We start from the raw sequence: 15,581 nt of genomic DNA on the forward strand, positions 1-15,581 counted from the left end.
GTAACACAGGAGTGTGAAATAGTTGATTAATTACTGCAAATGGAAATTTTACTGCCACTTGTTCATATAAAGTCATCTTTATAATGATTTTATAAGGTGTAACTATGGCTGGTGTTTCACCTCTCTTTGTAATAAGTGACTTTTCGATGTCATCCATTAATAAATGCAAACTGGCCTCTCAAACATCTTTAAATCCTCAGTTATTAATTAAATCACTTATAAAGGACTCCTCGTTGAAATTTGTATGACTTCATATGATTGCATTGCATTGGTGTTTACATTTTTCTGTAGTGACATCATCCTGAAAGCCAGAGTGAAACATCTTTAGTCTCTGTCCTGCTCTGCCCTCATGTCCACGCTACTTGGCTGCTGTTGACATGTCCTTGTCCATTATTCCTCTCTTGGCGACTCTCTGAGCTATCCCATAGGGCACATGGCACGCCACCGTCCCCATTTCCGCTGCCCCCTCCACATGAAACATCTGGTCATCAAAGAAAATATGCGGCCTGATCTTCTCCAGCATGGGCCCCTTGGGTGCCCCCGCTAAAAAGAGAGCCTCGTCGATCTCCAAACCCCACGAGCGCAGAGTCTTTAGGGCTCTGGTGCCGGAGCTGGCCGCGCTGCGAGCCGTCACCAGGTAGGTCCGGATGGGACAGTCCATGCGCTGGCCTTTGCCGTAAAACTTCTTCTGGAGTTTTCCCAAAGCTTCCAGGAATCCTTTCAACGGCCCCTGTAGAGAGATGAAAAGATGGAGGAAGCTCAGTTGGTTTGTAGTGTTTTTTACAAACTGAAATCCAGAATCAAAACCAACAGTCAAAGCAGGTAGATCTGGAAATGAGACCAAACCACAAGATGTGAAAACAGAGGCACCTGTAACCTCATCACCAAAACTGTTGTTAATGTCCAGCAAGGTTACAGCCCAGCTGCTCTTTTCATTGTTGCTGCTCTTGTATGTTCACACAGCTGTCCTGGGAATTAGGGATTACTGATGACATTTTCGTATGTTTTCTCTTTTACCTTTTTCCTCCAAATGAAGATATTTTGATAAACCTTCCTTCTATAAACTCCCACTTCCTTCTAAAACGCCCTGACACCTCTCTTAGACTTTGTTCTGCCCATGTCAACATGAGACAAACCCGAGAGAAAGATGAACATTTTAGGAATCCAGGACTGTCCTTTAACAGAACTGTAACAATGTGTGATGGTTGTCAGTGTGTGTATACTGTATACTGTACATGGTCCAGAGGCTTGTTCTCATGGGCCTTCTCATGCTCAAAGAACTTGTCCAGTCCGTGGGCCTTATAAATGCGCTCAGACTCATCAGAGAAGAGGACGGCGTCGCCATCAAAGGCAACGCGTAGCTGAGTCTCCGACACCTCCGTCATCTTCTCTGGGGTGAACATGGTGGCTGCTGCTATACCTGGTGGTTCACACACACACACACATTTTGTACTGAGTATTTAAGTTCAGTTTCAGTTATTTCTGAAAATTGGGCAGATACGAGAACAGAAACAGCCTCCCAGAAACATGCAGCTCATCTGTCTTTATACTGACCTTCCTCCAAAGCTTCTCGCACCTTGGTGGGGTCAGCAGACAGGTAAAGGTTAGTGTGGTAGGCCTTCAAGTAGCCTATGGGACTGTTTCCCCCGGTCATACAGAAGCGCTCGATGAACAGCTCTGCAGAGAGGAGGAATGAAAAGCTCAGTGAACAGTTTGTGTCCATGAAACTATGTGCAAGTTGGCTAATTATCACAAAATATTTCTGGTGAAATTTTTGATATTAAGGATTTTTCTGTATGAATAGAAAGGAAACCTACATGTTATCACAATTACAATGAATAAACCACCTAGCAGCAAATGGCAGCAGTGATTTATTATCTACTTTTTCATCCTACACTCTGTTGGTGAGGAGCAGGTCTAAGAGGCAGAGCAGACAGGAGGAAGGGCAAACCTTGAGTGACGTGAAATCCTCATCTCAGCCTTTTAAGGTTCAATTGTTGGTCTAGTTAAAGCAGCCTAACCCTATGAAAACGCTTACAGCGGGAATGAGGCCAGACTCTCCATCGAAATGAAATGAAATGCATTTCCGCGAGAGGCTGGTTTACGAGGCTAACTATTTTAGTCATGAAATGTGACTATTGCAGAATTCTGCACATTCACAACATTAATCAATTCCCTGCTCCTTGAGTCATGCTGTAGATGTTGTCATCAGCTGTTCGACATTTTGGTTTGAATGTTTGTTAGTCTCTGTCTCCCCCTCATGGCATGTGTCCACTAACATCCATGTGGATTTCACCTGCTGCTTAGCCTGACAAGCCAGACTATATCATTAAAATGTAGGCTATAGTCTGGCAACGACTGGTAGACCTCGGCTCAATCCAGGGGGCAAAGAGCAGGATGACGTTAGCCTGACAAGCCAATTAAAATGTATGTCGTCATCGCATTAAGCCCGCCCAACGACTCTCTAAACAGATAGAGCGCTGTTATTGGTGAACACGAACGGTGTTCGAGACTCAAAAAGTTCCTATGACTCGTTTCTAGACCGACCTGCGGAGCAAATATTTTTGCTGCCGCTAGGGTGCAGCTAGATTTCTAGGCTACCTGCTGCTCACTTTTTATATCATACTGTTTGCTGTTTTCCCCACTTAGCGCAAGACAATAATGATGAGGAAGCAGTTTTTCTCTGTGGGAGAGATATGACAGGAAACTGTTTTTTTAAATATTTTTTTACTTCAATCTTGAAGCAGAAAGACTTGATTGCATAAGAGTCCACATTTCTCAGGTCGCTCAGATGTAGCCTAATAAAGTTTTCACAAGTAGCATCATACAGTACCAACTTACCTCATACACACACACAAGATTGCTACAACAACAATCCTGGCATAAAAAAATAAGACAGGCAGGCAACTAGGCAGACACTAAGCACCCCTTGGGCCCTATGTGTGCACGTGCCTGTTGACAGAGACCACACCCTGGCAGCCGCTCCCGTCAAATAAAGATTATTGTTCTTGTAATCTTGTAACTGTATTCTATGTTGTTTGTAGAATACATCATGTTTTGTATTTTTCATCCAGCAATGTTGAGTGTTAATAGTTGTTAAGAACTACAGTTAGAGCAACAACAACAATGAATTTGTTTGTCTATTGTTTATTTTATTTTATTAAGTGGACAGTATGATGAGATGAACACATCTCAAAGAGCTTTAGGATTCATAATTAGAGACAAGATGAAAAAAGTCAGAATTTTCTGTCAACCATTTCTGGTTGTACCATGTCCTTATTACAGTAGTATACTTGATTATTTAGTTCTGCTTTTAGTTGAGTGTCACACACAGGAGAGTAAAATGTGTGTTAGGTTATTCAGACTGACAGCACCGAAAAGATGATTCCAGGTTGATTCATCAAGTAAAGAGAAAACTTAGTGAATATTCATGCTGCTCCTTCGGCTGTTGCATTTATGTTACAAATGGCTGATATCATCCATCCTGTTCGTCCTCCAGCTGATGCAGTTCCAGTACTACCACCTGCACCTGCAGAGAGAACTACATTACATTACATGTGAGACTTGCAATTTACCGACCAGCTTTATGACATTTGTCTAATTTTCTCAGGCTTTTCTTTAAAGCCTAAAGTGGTTGTTTCATCTTTTAAAAGTCCCATATATTACATTTCTTCTGTTTTTCCACCGGTGGAATTGAACCGGGGCAGCATCAAGGACTAGAGCCTTGGTATGGGGCGCCATCTGCTCTACCCAGCAATCTAAACAACATCCCCTCAGTGTAGTTTTACATCCCACCTTTTAAGATTCTCTCCAGTAGCTACTCTACAAGCTCTGTCAGCCAGAGCCTCTCCTCTGACTGAGTATTGAGTGTTTTGTTTTGTTGTGACATCACATTGTTGCAGAGGTCAGGACAGGATTTTTCATCTTTGTTTAAAAAGTGTCTCACTTTCAACAATAAATGATTTTCTTTTTATTTTCTTTCTTTACTTCAGCAAATACTCTTCCCCAAATTAAATTCTAATGTTTCCTCCACCCAATGTAATTACCAGCACACTGGTGCTTTAATTACTCATTCAGCCTTTATTTACGTATCTGCCACCTGTGGCATAGACAGTGATGGCCAAAAGACACAGCTCACTGCCTATGTCACAGGTGGCCGTAGCCAAAATCTAACATTTTCATTTACATTAAATGGTGAACTTATCGTCATTAGTAACAACATCTTAACCTTGTTCCTAAAAACTTTTTTCTCAACTCAAATTTCTTTTATCAATGAATGAAAAAGATTTTTTTTAAATAAAGAAAATATTCAATTTACCAACTGACTGAAGGAATGACACCAGACATGCAGGAAGATATCCTGCAGCAGCAAGGAACATTATTTTGGCAGCAAGGGAACCAGCTACTATTCCACCTGGACCAATACCAATCAGAGCCAGAACAACAGGACCCAAGGTCAGAGTCAAGACACCACCTGGACAAAACACACCAGAATAACTTGTTATTGTAATGTCTGTAACAAACAAAAAGGTTCTCCCATGCTGCTACAATAGTACACAGCAGTGGTGATTTTTGTTCGTTTTGTTTTTTTAATATTATTTCCACTTATTGTGCTGCCCTATTTAAGAAGTGGTGATTTAGATCAGACTCTTACCTGTACCTACAACAACGGTCTTACCTGTTAAAATAAGAGGGGGGAAAAGAAGAGGGAAACAAAAATTGTTTTATCCTGAGTAATATTTGTTCATTAATACTTCTGTTGATGAATGTGAAGGAACAGTAAAGAATAAAACTCACAGATTTCTTCCCTGTAACCATAAAGAATATCCCACAGTTGCAACAGTAGAGCCACAACTCCTCCAGGGTAAAACCATGAAAAAACAGCCCCTGCAGTGGGATTACATACATTTACATTTAATGAAAAATCAAGGTCAGCTTTATTGTCAATTTCTCTAATGTAAGACATTCAGAGGATGGAAAATTGTGTTTCTCTTCAACCCCAAAGTGCAAACAACAAAACAAAACAAAACAAAGAAAAGAAAAGAATATGAAATAATGAAAAAAAGACTGATCAATACAATAGTGTCGAACAGTATAAACAAACCTCACAGAGAATTAAAAGTTATCATCTTCACCAACTGAATTGATGATGAATATGAGGGAACAGTCAAAGAAAATAATAGTTGTACTCACAAAAATCCATGTCAGCTCTGGGGGTGATGAGATGTGTCTGAGATGAGACTGAGCTCAAGGAGATGTTATATCTAACAACCACGCAGAACAGGTTTACTGTGGGAATGTGTTTTGAAGTTTTCATGACAGTGTTATGAGGGAAACATGTCAGCAACAACAAGAATCATTTCTGGAGAATTGAAACTCAGCAATAACCTTTATCAGAAAACTTCCATCTCAGAAATATTTGACATAGCTATTTGGTGTTTAGCTCAGGTGGTAGAGCACCTGCCCCATGTGTTGAGGCTATAGTCCTCACTGCACTCCTGCGTGTCATCACCCTCTCCCCCTCTCTGCCTCCAATTTCCTGTCTCTCTCTGAACTCTCCTGTCCATTAAAGGCAAAAAATATACTTAAAAAAAAGTATGTGTACGTGTCTCAGGTGTAAGATGACTGTGATCAACCAGAAATACCCATTTCAGACTGATGTGTATGAGGAATACCTTCTTGGTCATTTAACATAATTGGTCATGAAATGTGACTATTGCAGAATTCTGCACATTCACAACATTAATCAATTCCCTGCTCTTTGTGTCATGTTGCAGATGTTGTCATCAGCTGTTTGACATTTTGGTTTGAATGTTTGTTAGTCTCTGTCTCCCCCTCATGGCATGTGTCCACTATTACAGTACATCCATGTGGACTTCACCTGGTGCTCACTTTTTTTTTAAGTGTTTGATGTTTTCCCCACTTAGCGCAAGACAATAATGATGAGGAAGCAGTTTGTCTCTGTAGGAGAGATATGACAGGAAACTGTTTGTTTTTTTGTTTCGTTTTTTTTTTTTTTACTTCAATCTTGAACAGAAATGCTTGTGTGCTCCACATTTCTCAGGTGGCTCAGATGTAATAATGTTTTCACAAGTAGCATCATACAGTACCAACTTACCTCACACACACACACAAGATTGCCACAACAACAATCCTGGCATAAAAAAATAAGACAGGCAAATGGCTGAAGTTAAAGCAGAAGTAAGCGATATTTTTGTGTTAATATAAGTCTTAAATAGTTATATCTTCTGACAGCAATCGCTTACATAGAGTGTTTGGTCTGAAACACGGGTCTGTCAGTCACTCTGCTCTGCTCTGAGCCGAGGAGAAAACTTTTCTCGTATCCTACAAGTTTTATCCAATGAGGAGAGAGAACGGCATGAAGGGCTGTGTGTGCAGCCAAGGGATGCGCGTGAATGTGGTGACGTAGGGACGAGGACCAATAGATCCATGACGAGGGCGGGGGCTGCTAACTCCATCGGCTGACAAGACGTTATGGTGCGTTCAAGGCAGCCCGTAACTCGTGTTTTTCCGACCTGTGAAGTCGTACCAGTTCGATCTGGTACGAGTTCACGGGTCGGAAGTTACGAGTGGCCGTTATAGTGACTTTCACAGGCAACAGGTCGGAAAAACACGAGTGGGTTGCCTGGAACGCTACAAAGTGGTAAGTCGTGACTTGAAGCTGTAATTTACGGTTTCAAAAGCCTGCCTGGAACGCAGCATTAGCCAAAACGACCGGATCGCTTACTTCTGCTTTAAAATTGCACATAATGGAGGACAATAAATGCTCAATATGTTATAAATGTATCTTTATTTTTTCTTAAACAAGAACTTTTCAATAAATATATTTTCATTCATTACTCCACTTTTGCAGGGTCCTTAGCCTGTAACCTTCAAATACATTCATATACACTGTACCACATGTACGACATACATTTAACAACAACAACGTGCAGCAACACTGGCAGAAAAGGAAAAGAAATCATGAAGCAACACTGAGAGAAAGGCACCAGTTTAAAAACCTTTTAAACACACAGACAGACACTGAAGTGATAAAGGTGTGTAAATCCAAACAGAAATTCTGTATAAAGTGTCAGACTGCATGTTGAGCTGTGAACGGGTTCATCACACTCTCTCTTATCAGTCGTAACTAAAATATTGCAGAATAAGTACTTTTTTTCATTTCTATTTTGGTTCTGTTTAATTTTCATAATACTTTATTGCAATTGCTTTTGGCTTTCAAATGATTCAACTTTTTGTGGGTAGATGTAGGTAAAAAGCATCAGTGCCAAAAGTAACACAGGAGTGTGAAATAGTTAATTAATTACTGCAAATGGAAATTTTACTGCCACTTGTTCATATAAAGTCATCTTTATAATGATTTTATAAGGTGTAACTATGGCTGGTGTTTCACCTCTCTTTGTAATAAGTGACTTTTCGAGTCATCCATTAATAAATGCAAACTGGCCTCTCAAACATCTTTAAATCCTCAGTTATTAATTAAATCACTTATAAAGGACTCCTTGTTGAAATTTGTATGACTTCATATGATTGCATTGCATTGATGTTTACATTTTTCTGTAGTGACATCATCCTGAAAGCCAGAGTGAAACATCTTTAGTCTCTGTCCTGCACTGCCCTCATGTCCACGCTACTTGGCTGCTGTTGACATGTCCTTGTCCATTATTCCTCTCTTGGCGACTCTCTGAGCTATCCCATAGGGCACATGGCACGCCACCGTCCCCATTTCCGCTGCCCCCTCCACATGAAACATCTGGTCATCAAAGAAAATATGCGGCCTGATCTTCTCCAGCATGGGCCCCTTGGGTGCCCCCGCTAAAAAGAGAGCCTCGTCGATCTCCAAACCCCACGAGCGCAGAGTCTTTAGGGCTCTGGTGCCGGAGCTGGCCGCGCTGCGAGCCGTCACCAGGTAGGTCCGGATGGGACAGTCCATGCGCTGGCCTTTGCCGTAAAACTTCTTCTGGAGTTTTCCCAAAGCTTCCAGGAATCCTTTCAACGGCCCCTGTAGAAAGATGAAAAGATGGAGGAAGCTCAGTTGGTTTGTAGTGTTTTTTACAAACTGAAATCCAGAATCAAAACCAACAGTCAAAGCAGGTAGATCTGGAAATGAGACCAAACCACAAGATGTGAAAACAGAGGCACCTGTAACCTCATCACCAAAACTGTTGTTAATGTCCAGCAAGGTTACAGCCCAACTGCTCTTTTCATTGTTGCTGCTCTTGCATGTTCACACAGCTGTCCTGGGAATTAGGGATTATTGATGACATTTTCGTATGTTTTCTGTTTTACCCTTTTCCTCCAAATGAAGATATTTTGATAAACCTTCCTTCTATAAACTCCCACTTCCTTCTAAAACGCCCTGACACCTCTCTTAGACTTTGTTCTGCCCATGTCAACATGAGACAAACCCGAGAGAAAGATGAAAATTTTAGGAATCCAGGACTGTCCTTTAACAGAACTGTAACAATGTGTGATGGTTGTCAGTGTGTGTATACTGTATACTGTACATGGTCCAGAGGCTTGTTCTCATGGGCCTTCTCATGCTCAAAGAACTTGTCCAGTCCGTGGGCCTTATAGATGCGCTCAGACTCATCAGAGAAGAGGACGGCGTCGCCATCGAAGGCAACGCGCAGCTGAGTCTCCGACACCTCCGTCATCTTCTCTGGGGTGAACATGGTGGCTGCTGCTATACCTGGTGGTTCACACACACACACACACACACACACACACACACACACACACACACACACACACACACACACACACACACACACACACACACACACACACACACACATATTGTACTGAGTATTGAAGTTCAGTATCAGTTATTTCTGAAAATTAGGGCAGATACGAGAACAGAAACAGCCTCCCAGAAACATGCAGCTCATCTGTCTTTATACTGACCTTCCTCCAAAGCTTCTCGCACCTTGGTGGGGTCAGCAGACAGGTAAAGGTTAGTGTGGTAGGCCTTCAAGTAGCCTATGGGACTGTTTCCCCCCGTCATACAGAAGCGCTCGATGAACAGCTCTGCAGAGAGGAGGAATGAAAAGCTCAGTGAACAGTTTGTGTCCATGAAACTATGTGCAAGTTGGCTAATTATCATTTCTGGTGAAATGTTTGATATTAAGGATTTTTCTGTATGAATAGAAAGGAAACCTACATGTTATCACAATTACAATGAATAAACCACCAACCAGCAAATGGCAGCAGTGATTTATTATCTACTTTTTCATCCTACACTCTGTTGGTGAGGAGCAGGTCTAAGAGGCAGAGCAGACAGGAGGAAGGGCAAACCTTGAGTGACATGAAATCCTCATCTCAGCGTTTTAAGGTTCAATTGTTGGTCTAGTTAAACCAGTGAAATCAGTGTGTAGGGCGACCAAACCTCTACTTTAGTCAAGAAGCTCCCCGGCTCCCACCACTTACCCCTGAGGGACATAATGTGATGTGTGGACCATGAGAAATATCCCATCACAACCACCCACGGTCTCTGTTCATCCACAGGGATGAGAGTGACCCCTCGGACTGAGTGGCAATCTGTCAACACGTGCAGTTTAAAGGGATAGTTCAACATTTTGGCAAACTGGCCCATTGCCATAATCCCTATAGTTTTAGGAGTAGGCTTGTTACCTTTAATTGTTGGTGCAAGCTATTTTTAGAACAGCGGAGCAGAGCCGCGAGCTGCTCAGAGCTAAACTATGGAGCCTAATAGGATTTCTTGGTTTCCATTCCAACATTACAAGACAGAGTTGTTTTCAAGGCAAATGCATGGGTAAATGCAAAGCCGCCAATGCACGTTCCTGTCGGGACAGTCGTTTTTCGGCAAGGAGTCTATTTTCGGCACAACACCTGTTTTGCATTTGCCTTGCGTTAGCTGAGCAGCTCGCATCTCTGCCCAGCCGGTCTCAAAACAGCTTGCACCGAAAATTAAAGGTAACGAACCCGTACCTGTAAGACTATAGGGATTATGGCAATGGGTGAATTTGCCAAAATGTTGAAATATCCCAAAACATAGCCAGGACAAGAGATTCTTAGATTACAGCCACTTCCTCTATTTTCTGACTGGCCTCTTTCTATTTCTTCCCCTCAATGAGTCAACAGAGGATTCTGTGATGTCTTGAGTAGACTTCATGTACACACTTGCGTGTGTGTGTGACCTGGGGAGGGACACGGGGTCATAAAGTGTGGGAATCAAGAGCACCACCAGCTGTGGAAAGCAACTACAGAATCTACAGAGTAAAGACACATCGCTAGAGTGCAGCTCACCCTCAGTCTGTGTGTGCGTGTGTGTGTGTGTGTGTGTGTGTGTGTGTGTGTGTGTGTGTGTGTGTGTGTGTGGGCCTGAGATAACACAGAGAAAACCTGAGCTTTTTACCAATATACTCATCATGATGTAAGAGACTGAAACTGAGATACTAGCCGTGTGAAGTGTCTGAAAAGCCACGAAAAGGGAAAGTCTGCTGACTTAAAGCAGAAGTAAGCGATCCGGTCGTTTTGGCTAATGCTGCGTTCCAGGCAGGCTTTTGAAACCGTAAATTACAGCTTCAAGTCACAATTTACGACTTTGTAGCGTTCCAGGCAACCCGCAACTCGCGTTTCTCCAACCTGTTGCCTGTGAAAGTCACTATAACGGCCACTCGTAACTTCCGACCTGTGAACTCGCACCAGATCGAACTGGTACGACTTCACAGGTCGGAAAAACACGAGTTACGGGTTGCCCTGAACGCACCATAACTTCTTGTCAGCCGACGGAGTTAGCAGCCCTCGTCATGGATCTATTGGTCCTCGTCCCTACGTCACCACATTGACGCGCATCCCTTGGCTGCACACACAGCCCTTCATGCCGTTCTCTCTCCTCATTGGATAAAAATTGTAGGATACAAGAAAAGTTTTCTCCTCGGCTCAGAGCAGAGCAGAGTGACTGAGAGACCCGTGTTTCGGTCCAAACACTCTATGTAAGTGATTGCTGTCTGAAGATATAACTATTTAAAGCAGATATCAGTGGAATGTTTTTGTTAATATAAGTCCTAAATAGTCCTATTTTCCGTCAGCAATCACTTACATGAAGTATTTCAGCCTAAACACGAGTCTCTCCGTCACTCTGCTCTGCTGTAACCCGAGGAGAAAATTTTCCTTGTGGGATACAAGTGTTATCCAATGAGGAGAGAGAACGGCATGAAGGGCTGTGTGTGCAGCCAAGGGATGCGCGTGAATGTGGTGACGTAGCACGAGGACCAATTGATGCCTGACAAGGGCGGGGGCTGCTAACTCATGGTGCGTTCAAAGAAACTCGTACTTTGTGTTTTTCCTTCCTGTGAAGTCATACCAGTTCGATCTGGTACGAGTTCACGGGTCGGAAGTTACGAGTGGCCGTTATAGGGAACTTTCACAGACAACAGGATGGTAAAAACACGAGCTACGGGTTACCTGGAACGCTACCAAGTCGTAGTTGTGACTTGAAGCTGTAACTTACGGTTTCAAAAGCCTGCCTTGAACGCAGCATTAGCCGAAACGGCCGTGAAGCTGATATCTGCTTTAAGACTTATATTAACACAAAAATATCGCTTACTTCTGCTTTAAAATAACCTTGTCAGCAGAACACACTTAACTACCAGTGGTTAAATGACCCCCCCACCCCCTAGCCTGATGCATCAGCCGCTTACTTCATTACATTTCATATAGCGTCTGAACACGAGCCATAGGGATTCGTTTGCTTCCGGGAGGCGGTTGCTTACATTTGCTTCAACTAATCGCTGCTGCTTGGTGGTCACGTGTGCTATACACCGGTTAAGCTCATAGGTTAATCTTGAGCGCTTGAGTACAACGTCATCGCCTTCACTTACCCGTCTGTTCGCTGATTGGTAGCGGACGGAGCAAACCGAAACGCATTGCTAGTGTCCTGACTACATTGTTGAGGCAAATGAAATTTGCCGGAACCAGTAGGCGGCGCTAGCCTGGCTACCCACCCCCCACCCCAGCCTGAAAAAACCTGATCTGTGACAACTTATTTTGTGACATTAATAGATCCCATAAAAGACTACATGTGTTGACTTGTATCTTGGCCTAATATCCATATTCATAAACCTTTCAGCAACAAAATCCTGCTGGGAACATAAACACTGAAGAACAGGCCCAGAAAACATACTCTATACTGTATTGTAGGTTTTTTTTTTTTTTGTTTTTGTTTTTTTTAGCAAACTTTACTCAAACAGGAAAACATGTCAATTTGTTGGAAACTATTTTCACTCTTGGATTACCACGCATTTGATCTTGTTGTGACTGTTTGTATCATCAGGATGATCCAGTGAGCCTTGTCACATCATATAGAAATGAACATGTCACTCGTTCAGTGGTGTGGCTTGCTGCTTTGTCTAATTTCATTGTATTGTTAGATGACAAATTAAACCACTTTCTATAATATTTCATGTCAGCCAAAGCTCTTGAACAGTGATAGATACATTTGCACCGTCTTTGCTTATTTTCTAAGACAGTTTGTAGCTGTATGAATAATTATTATAAGTCCATGTCAAATAAAGCATGTTTGGATGTGGTTAATGCAGCAGATAATTAACTGAACGGTTCCTGTCTTCGTAATAAGCCATCCAATTATGAATGTGGATGACATCTTCCAGTGCAACAACCCATGAAGGGAGTAATTTCATCTTTCGGGAAATGCGCTATTTGCCTTCTTGTCATGAGAAGGCTTAACCAACTCTCTCTGACTGCAAGGTCCAGCAGGTTGGCTTATTGTATTTTATTTTCAACATAAAGAAAGAAGCAGGAAGAATCAGCTACACTAAACACATTTTGGTCCAAAAACCCTCCAGTACAATGCAGTGCAGTATTAGCAGAAATAGAGCCAGTGAGCAAGTGATGCTGGAGGATGTGAACCAGACAAAGTGAATGAACAGAAAGTTTTTTATCATCATTTGTGTGTATAAGTTACTCACTGTGGTGATTGATAGTATTGATGAGTCTTAGGCCGACATACGCGTGGTTGTTGGTCATGAGCACAACATCAAAGAGCTCCTCGCTGTCGGGGTAAAGCTCCCTCAGTTGAGTGTTCACAGCTTCCAGAGCCTGGGAACACATCCAGGAAGATTTAAGTTATACATAAAATATAATACCGTGTCGCTGCAGTGGGGGAGGGAGTGTGTATGTGTGTGAGCGTTTGAGTGGGCAGGTGCTTTAATGCCTATTACTCATCTACCGCCTCCAGGGACACGACCCAACATATAACACACTGACACCAAGGAATCACTCCGCATCTGGTTTGATATAGTGTGAGTGTTTGTGTGTGTTTGTGCCCCTTGTTCTCCACATAGTCTCTGACCTTGACAAAGGAGAAGGCAGGTCCGGGGCTGAAGGGCTCTGTTTCATGCTCCACCTGATACTTGATGTAATCCTCCATCCCTTGCTGTTCGTAGATCTGTTGCTCCTTCTCCATGTTGAAGAGGACTCGGGCCGACACGCCAATGGTGATGGCGTTCTCCGGCTTAGGCTGAAGGATGAGAGAGGGGAAAGGCATTTTGTTTAGATGCAGCTTTGATCTGCTCATTCATAAACAAAGTTGTTGCAGTTGTATTGTATGAGAGATTCAGGGTCAGAGTTGTAACTTTTTCCACCTGCTGGCACACACAGTACATGATTAATATTCTAGGTTGTAAGCATAAGACTGGCGAAAGACTTTGATGCCAGTAACATACATAACAACAGAGGGTAAACTGAGTGTCAGAATAGAAGCGATAGTGTGATATGACATATTTTCCTCTGCAAGACTCTGCAGACCCACATACCAGACAGGGGCAGGTCTTCCATGGTGCCCCCCACCCCCCCCAACCCCCACCCGCAATCTTCACTGTGAGAATATATTGTGTTGCCTATTCTGCTAAGACTTCTTAATTACAAGATAGAGTTGATTGACCATAATTTTAATATTGACAAGTGGAAAATGAAAACGTCATACCGTAGGCATCTCAGCAAGATGAAAACATACATTTAACAGTGTGCAACTGTACAATATAAATATTCAAGACAGCGATCAGCAGCAGCCTTTATTTTTGTTACTTTTGGGTGCCCCCCCCCCCCCAAATTCACTGTTGTTACTCCCTATGGCCCCCACCAGAAAATACTCTGGACCCGCCCCTGATACCAGACTGGCACTGGTTAATCCTCTGGAGGCTAATAGGTCAGACACTAAACACTAGTTAGTTTTTAATTTGTTATAAGTGGGTTAAACTTTTTCAGTCTATTGGTGTGATTTAAAATAAAATAAAAAAAACCACAAAAACTGGTGACACAGGATTAAACATAACTTCCAATACTTAGGAATAGACGTCAACAATCAGTTTAGAACATCAGTGCGAGACTTACAATGACAATTCCCTGCACTTTGCAAGTGCCTGAAGTTGCTGTGGCGTAAATGTCTGTTACTGAATTTTGCTGCATCCTCTCCATGTAGGAAAATCCAAAAAGAGACCACAGAGAACTCTCCACCTGGTTTGAAATAAGACTCCTCTATCAGTAGCTCAGGTTCCAGGTGATACGGTAACGACTCGCTGCACTTCTGTATCCTGTTTCACCCAAATGCATGTCTCTATTCAACTTTTCTGTCCGGTGAACTGACGGCTTGAAACGCTGCAGCTTTGACTGCTGGGACCCTGGGAATGACTCTCTTGCTGTCTGCTTTTACCAGGGCTCGACTCTGATAAAGGTCAGTGTGCCTGTCTTCTGTCATCTGTCACTCATCATGTGATATCAGTACTGGCGACTGTGAAAAAGGCAGCATCAAGTAGTGAAAACAACCTTGGCAGGCCATAACGAGCAATAACAGTTCAGCTCTGACACAACCACAGCAAGATTATACACTGCAACACAACTCTGACACTTGACACTTGTCTAGCCCTAAATGGATGCTGTGTGAGGAAGGAAACTCACTGGTTTGGGTTTCCTGGTGGGGGTGGAGGGCTTCAGGACCATCCTAGCGTCTTCCCAGGGCGCACGAGAGCCGCTGCTGCTGCTGCTGTTGCTGCTGCTGCCATTTCTGCTCAGCTCCTTCCCACCGATGGTCAGAGTTTGACCGTTGTTTAGACTCATCTTTCCTCCTCCTATAGCTCACTTCTCTCTCTTTCCCTCTCTGTCTCAGGACCACACAGAGTCAGAGTGTCCCCAGATGGCTTCCTCTCCTCGTCCCTCTCTCGGTCTCCGTCTCTTTGGCAGGAGTTCCCAACAAAGTCCTTACTCACTCTTGCGCATTCACAATTTGAATGCAATGCTGCTGCACTTAGGAGATGAGATTAATTTAAGTGCAGCTGCAGAGTCACTCATCTGAATGCTGGGGGAAAAAACCCGGCAGAGCAGGAGGAAGATGTTGCAGGCTGAAAGAGCGACGGAGAGATGGAGGAAAACGTTCAATTCAGGCTGTTTCTCTTATCTCTAGCATCACTTGTGTTACACTCCTGGCTCAGCACCTCTGTTCTTGTCTTTCTGTGCGTTCCTCTCTCTCCTCACTCACATTATTGACTTCAAGCCATTTTGCATCCTCCCCCTTTTATTAA

General features: G+C 43.0%; 1 protein-coding gene across 1 annotated transcript; it reads right to left on the reverse strand.

Moving 5' to 3' along the window:
* Positions 1 to 358: 358 nt before the first annotated feature.
* LOC311005265 (cytosolic 5'-nucleotidase 1A-like) lies at positions 359 to 15,120 on the reverse strand (the record flags this gene model as incomplete). Its single annotated transcript, XM_083997622.1, has 6 exons — positions 359 to 730; positions 1,236 to 1,420; positions 1,555 to 1,677; positions 12,975 to 13,104; positions 13,358 to 13,525; positions 14,962 to 15,120. The coding sequence occupies 6 exons, from the start codon at positions 15,118 to 15,120 to the stop codon at positions 359 to 361; spliced, it is 1,137 nt and encodes a 378-aa protein (XP_083853748.1).
* Between the last annotated feature and the right edge of the window lie 461 nt (positions 15,121 to 15,581).

This window comes from Trachurus trachurus, assembly GCF_905171665.1.
Source record: "Trachurus trachurus genome assembly, chromosome: 22".
NCBI lineage: Eukaryota > Metazoa > Chordata > Actinopteri > Carangiformes > Carangidae > Trachurus > Trachurus trachurus.